The 6467-nt window shown below is 43.8% G+C and overlaps 1 protein-coding gene across 1 annotated transcript; it reads left to right on the plus strand.

Annotated features, from left to right (window-relative positions):
* Nucleotides 1–2813: 2813 nt before the first annotated feature.
* LOC142171962 (uncharacterized) lies at nucleotides 2814–3251 on the plus strand. The gene has a single exon (XM_075235693.1). It carries the CDS (start codon nucleotides 2814–2816, stop codon nucleotides 3249–3251), a length of 438 nt encoding a protein of 145 aa, XP_075091794.1.
* Nucleotides 3252–6467: the final 3216 nt, after the last annotated feature.

Raw genomic sequence — 6467 nt, forward strand, 5'->3', positions numbered from 1 at the left:
GTTCTTTTTCCCATAGAGAAGATACTCAATAAACCACCTCCAACTAATCACGCTGATCAAAAATTCTATTGGTTCGGTCTTTAAGATTGTTAATATTGAACTTATATTAATTATTAAAATTTGAGATTTTTACCTTCCTATACACTATTTGAAACTTTATTACCTTCCTTGCGCAAGTTTCAATTTAATTACATGGTCATATACAATTTACCAATTATATACAAATAAGTTTTAAATGAGTATCCCTTTATATTAGGAGTTGAATAAGGAATATCAGTTATTTTCTTATCCCTTTATACTTGCCCACTCTTGTATAGGTCGAAATCTGTCTCAGTACTTGTGACTAAGTAACATCGAGAAAAGAGTCAGCCGAGGTCGACCAGGAGATGGCGAAGCCCGTGGTCGAGATGCAAAAGATAGTCGATATCGAGCATTGCAAAAACAAAAGTAGTAACGGCTAATTTATTAGGGCAGGATATTAAAGAGAATATTGCATATTTTTTGTACTTGTACTATTAGGGTTTATTGGGAGTATGTCCCAGATAAATAGAAAAAATAATAAGGAATAGAGGCATGTGATATTCATTGTGATAAGAACAGACTTTGCTAAAAGATATTCTCTCTCTCTCTCTCTTGTAAAGATACAAAGACTACCTTTTTATCAAGATTCTTGCTCATATTATTCCTCACTTTTCCATCAGATCCGAGAATATGTCAAATGTTCTAAGATATGTCTGTCACTCATCATTGTCAGGTAGAATAATCATCCATTTCATTGTTTATTGGGTGAACCACTTCTCTTATTTACTTAAATGTCATTTACTGCTATTTATTATCAATTATTCTTCCAGTATTGTTCATTCTTTATGATTATTTAATGTTATTTATTGTCAACCCCTTATTGGATTTATCCCACCTTATACACGTTTTCAAGATTCACATCTAGAGATATTGTCGTTAACTAGGTTTAACCCGTTATTTCATAAATATAATAGTTCCAACCGAAAATTATACTTTTTGGTCAAACAAATTGGCGCCATTTGTGGGGATCTCCTAGTTAAATTTTTAGTTTCCTCTAGATCTATAACCAACACGAATCACTAACGTAAAGGGAAAAAAAAAGAGAAAACAAGAACAAAATCATTTTCTCTTTGTATACACAGATCTAATATGGCAGGTAACAAAGAAGAAAGAAGGAGAATAACGAGCGACCTCCTAACCAACCTCATGAACATCATCCATGAGAGCTCTGAAGCAGTGGACGAGGACACAACACCAATGCCTCCCTCATACGAGGTGGGTCACCCCTTCCCCATTGCAGCATCACAAAATCTCTTGGTAAGGGAGCCTCCACATCCGTGTCAGAGGAGGCGCCACCAGCAGTAAAAAAGCTCCTTTAGGCTTGGCTAACTGACACACTGACCAGCGTCCTCCATAAGCCCGTTCGAGACACGGCTACAGAAAATGCAAGAACTTGTATTATACCACCAGCGGACGAGCAGCACGGTCAATTCCCTCCTCCTCCAACAACATATATCACTCACAATGTCATTTATAGTGCAGGTAACGACACCCTCGCAACCATTTTGAAAAGGATAGAGAAAATGGTAAATGAGAACAAAGCACTTCGGGACCAAATTAGAGAACACCAAGAAAGGATCGGTAAGATACCGGGCGCCCCTAAGCTCTTGCCAAAGAGACATGTCGGTCGGTTCATCGAGTAGTCGTACAGTGATGATGCCACCCCACATGCCATTCCAAAGACCTTAAAATGTCGCCCTATCTGAAAATATACGATGGCACGACCGAACCTGAAGGCCATGTGACTCACTACGTCACCGCCGTGAAAGGAAATGACCTCGCCAAGGAACAAGTATCCTCTATTTTGTTAAAATAATTTGGCGAGACCTTCACAGGAGAAGTATTAACATGGTATTTACAACTGCCTGCGCGTTCTATTGAAACCTTCGAAGAAATGGCCGATAAGTTCATAACGGCCCATGTTGGGGCCAAAAAGGCAGAGGCGAGAGTAAATAACATATTCGCTATTAAATAGTCTCCGGGAGAGGGATTGAGAGATTTCCTCGCCTGGTTCAACCGAGTAAGAATGACCTTGCCGAATATATCGGAAGGGATGGCGGTCGTAGCTCTTCAAAAAGTGCTGAGTAGAAACGGTTCGAGGGCAACAAGAAAGTTACTAAGTCGGCTTTTGAAGTACCCCCCAACTACATGGGATGAAATACACAATGCATATTGCACCGAAGTTCGAGCAGATGAGGACGACCTCAATGGGCCGACCCATTGGCTAACCTCGATGCAAGCCGAATCCAGAAAAGATCAAATAAATGATATGAGGAGAGATCTTGCAGCCTCACGACCAAATCGGGAACGACATCTACCATATGTCAAAACCGCCATTGCATCCTTCTCCCTCCATGAAGAGGGCCTGCCCCGATCAAAAATAGGGACTCACCAGAACGGAAGAGGTATGCCCCATTTACTATCCGCTCACAATTTGTGTGTCGCCTATAGAAATAGTCTACGCCTTAGAGAAGCTCAGACCGAAGGTGAAGTGGCCACAAAAGATGAGGTCAGACCCGAACACCAGAAAATTAGACGCCCTTTGCGAGTTCCATCAAGAGCGGGGATACAAAACTGAGGATTGCATCGCCTTAAGAAAGGAGGTCGTAAACATGTTATGACAGGGATACCTCAAAGAGTTGCTGAGCGACCGGGGAAGGACAAACTTTGCCAGAGGACGTGAACAACATCAAGGACCGCCGAAACCGCCCTCACCAACCCGCACCATCCACATGATCATTGGTGGCGGCGGCGATGCTTCTATTAACAGTGTGAAGTTCACCACAATCCACAAGCTCAAACGGTCAATCACCCACAAACGGTACGATGAACTTGAAGAAAGTATCATCTTTGATAAATCAGATACCAACGGTTTGGCTTTCCCTGACTATGATGCCCTTGTTATCACTTTACGAATTTTAGATACCGACTTGAGACGCATTATGATAGACGATGGAAGCGGTGCGTGCATTATCCCCCCTCGAGTACTTGCACAAATGAAACTCGAGGATAAGATAGTATTGCGCTTCATCACACTAATAGGTTTTAACAATGCAGTTGAGCGAACATCCGGCGATATCACACTCCCCGTCCTAGCCGGTGGCGTCACTCTGGAAACCACATTCCATATCATAGACCAAGACACGACGTATAACGCCATAATAGGGTGACCATGGATACACACTATGAGATCCATCCCCACTAGCTTATACCAAGTCATAAAATTCCCAACTCCATGGGGAATATTCAGTATACGAGGGGAACAACACACATCCCAGGAATGCTACAGCACCGCCCTAGACTGCACAGCCACCCAGCAAACAAAGGACAAAGAAAAAGAGGCATAACAATCAATAGGGTTGAGGTCGATGTGCGATGATAGCAAGGACGTCATCAGAGACCCTGACACGGTCGAAGCTGCAGAATCGACCATAGAAGACCTCGACCCCGTTCAGTTAGACAGCAACGACCACAGCAAGAAATCTTACATCAATTAAAAAATTTCAGGAACCAGGTAAGTTTTGTCAATTTTTAACTGCTAACGCAGACTTGTTTTCTTTTAGCAATACGCGAAGAGGTGGAAACATTGTTGAAAAATGGCTCCGTCAGGGAGTCGAAATACCCCCAATGGGTCGCTAACGTGGTCATGGTGAAAAAGAAGAATGGCAAATAGCAGATGTGCATAGATTTCACTGACTTGAACAAAGCATGCCCCAAGGATTCATTTCCATTACACTATATCGACCAACTCATCGACGCAAAGCGGGGCATGAACTGCTAATCTTCTTGGATGCCTACTCGGGCTATAATCAGATACTCATGGAGGAAGAAGATTAGGAAAAAACCACCTTCATCACCCATCAGGGGATGTACTTCTATGGGGCCATGCCCTTCGGGCTGAAAAACGCGGGGGCTACTTATCAAAGGTTGGTGACGAGGATGTTCAAAGACCAACTCGGTAAAATGATGGAAGTCTATATAGACGACATGCTGGTCAAATCCAAATGGAAAGAAGATCACATCGACCACTTGATAGAAACCTTCAACATTCTTAGGCAATACAGATTGAAACTGAACCCCGAAAAATATGCATTCAGCGTGGCCTTAGGAAACGTCATAGGTTTCCTAGTGCCACAGTGAGGTATCGAGGTCAATCCCGACCAAATCAAGGCCATCGAAGGGATACCATAGCACTTGACCACCAAAAAGCAAGTTCAGAGGTTGACTGGTTATATCGCTGCCCTTTCAAGGTTCATTTCGCGGTCATCTGATAGGTGCCATAAATTCTTCGGTGTATTCAAAAAGGATAACGGCATCCAATGGACCCTTGAGTGTGACCAAGCCCTGAAAGAGTTAAAGGTGTACTTGTCATCGCCACCATTGCTTTCAAAACCAAAACCGGGGCAGCACCTCCTCGTCTATCTCGTCGTGTCTGAAGTAGCTGTGAGCGTGGTCCTGGTCCGAAAAAATAAAGGTACGCAGTTTCCCACCATCTATTACATTAGCGAAACACTAGTAGACGCCGAGACAAGATAACCCCACCCCAAAAAATTGGTTTTGGCCTTAGTCGTAGCTTCACAAAAGATTAGACCATATTTCCAATGCCACCCCATCTCGGTCGTCACGACCTCCCCCCTAAGAAGAATTTTGCATAAACCCGAGCTATCGGCCAGGTTGGCCAAATGGGCCATCGAATTGAGCAAGTACGATATCACATATCGGCCACGAACAACGATAAAGTCACAAGTCCTTGCTAACTTCGTCATCGACTTCAGTGCAAAAAAAATGCCTGAAGTCGAAAAAGAAGTTGTCCACGCTTCTCCCCAAACACATGACCTTTGGGTCCTGTACACTGACGGCGCGTCTAATGCGTCAGGGTCCGGGCTGGGACTCCTACTCGAAGTCCCAATAGGCAAAGTTATTCGCCAGTCCATAAGATGCCTAGACATGACTAACAACAAGGCCAAGTATGAGGCTGTAATTGTAGGATTAAGACTAGCACTCAAATACGGAGCGAAACAGCTAAGACTGCACTGCAATTCTTAACTCGTGGTCAACCAAGTCATAGAGACTTTCCAAATCAAGGAACAAAGGTTGCAAAATTACCAGACTGAAATCTGCAAACTACTACCCGAGTTCGATGAATGTCAACTCAACAAGATCCCTCGAGAACATAATACCGAGGTGGACTGCCTCGCCAAATTAGTCGCAGCTACCAAATACATTACAACCGGAGACAGAAACGTAGTCCATCTTTTTAATTCATCAATAAACCTAATCGAGGTAAGAACCATAAACCTGACTTGGGACTGGTGCAACTATATTGTTACATACTTGTAGGACGGAATACTCCCAGTTGATTAAAAAGGCAAGAAATTGCGGATGCAAGCAGCCAGGTACAACATCTTTCACAACGACCTGTATAGAGAACGTACGGCAGCCCTCTGGCAAAATGTCTGGGTCCTAATCAAACGCGGCACGTCCTTGAGGAAGTACACGAAGGCCACTGTGGAGCTCACTCCGGCAATTGGGCTTTGGTCAGATGCCTCATACGGGTAGGGTATTACTGGCCCACCATGAAAAAGGAGGTCGCGTATTTCGTGAAAAAGTGTGAGCAATGCCAGATGTATGCCCCAATGATTCACCAAGCAGGCGAACACCTACACTCAGTGACGTCTCCTTGGTCGTTCATCAAATAGGGAATGGACATCGTGGGCCCCCTCCCGGCAGGACGAGGTAACGTACGATTTCTTTTGGTTTTAACTGATTATTTCTCTAAATGGGTAGAAGAAGGAGCATTCGCCTAAATACGTGAACAGGAAGTGATCACCTTCGTATGGAAAAACATCATATGCTGATTCGGCCTCCCTAAAGAGATCAACTGCGACAACGGACCCCAATTTATAGAAAAGAAAGTCATCAGGTTTTTGGAGAAATGGCATATCAAGAAAATACTCTTAACGCCATACCACCCCACGGGCAACGGACAAGCAGAGTCCTCCAACAAGTCGATACTGAACATCATGAAGAAGAAATTTGAAGACGCCAAAGGGTTGTGGCCGAAAATATTACTAGAAGTACTCTGGCCTACCGAACAATGCTGAAGACGAGCACAGGAGAGACGCCTTACTCATTAGTCGATGGGACCGATGCAATAATACCAGTCGAAGTCGGGGAGCCCAGCCTAAGATACTCCCATGAAAGTGGACCCAGCAACGATGAAAGCAGAAGGCATGAGCTCGACGAAGACGAAGTACGAAGAGATATGGCCTACATAAGGATGATCGCCCAAAAGCAACAAGTTGAACGCTATTATAACAAAAAGTCAAAGATCAGGCCACTCAAAGTCGGGGACTACGTGCTTAAAGCTAAAACACAAGCAAGAA

The sequence above is a fragment of the Nicotiana tabacum genome, chromosome 17 (genome assembly GCF_000715075.1).
Source record: "Nicotiana tabacum cultivar K326 chromosome 17, ASM71507v2, whole genome shotgun sequence".
Taxonomy (NCBI): domain Eukaryota; kingdom Viridiplantae; phylum Streptophyta; class Magnoliopsida; order Solanales; family Solanaceae; genus Nicotiana; species Nicotiana tabacum.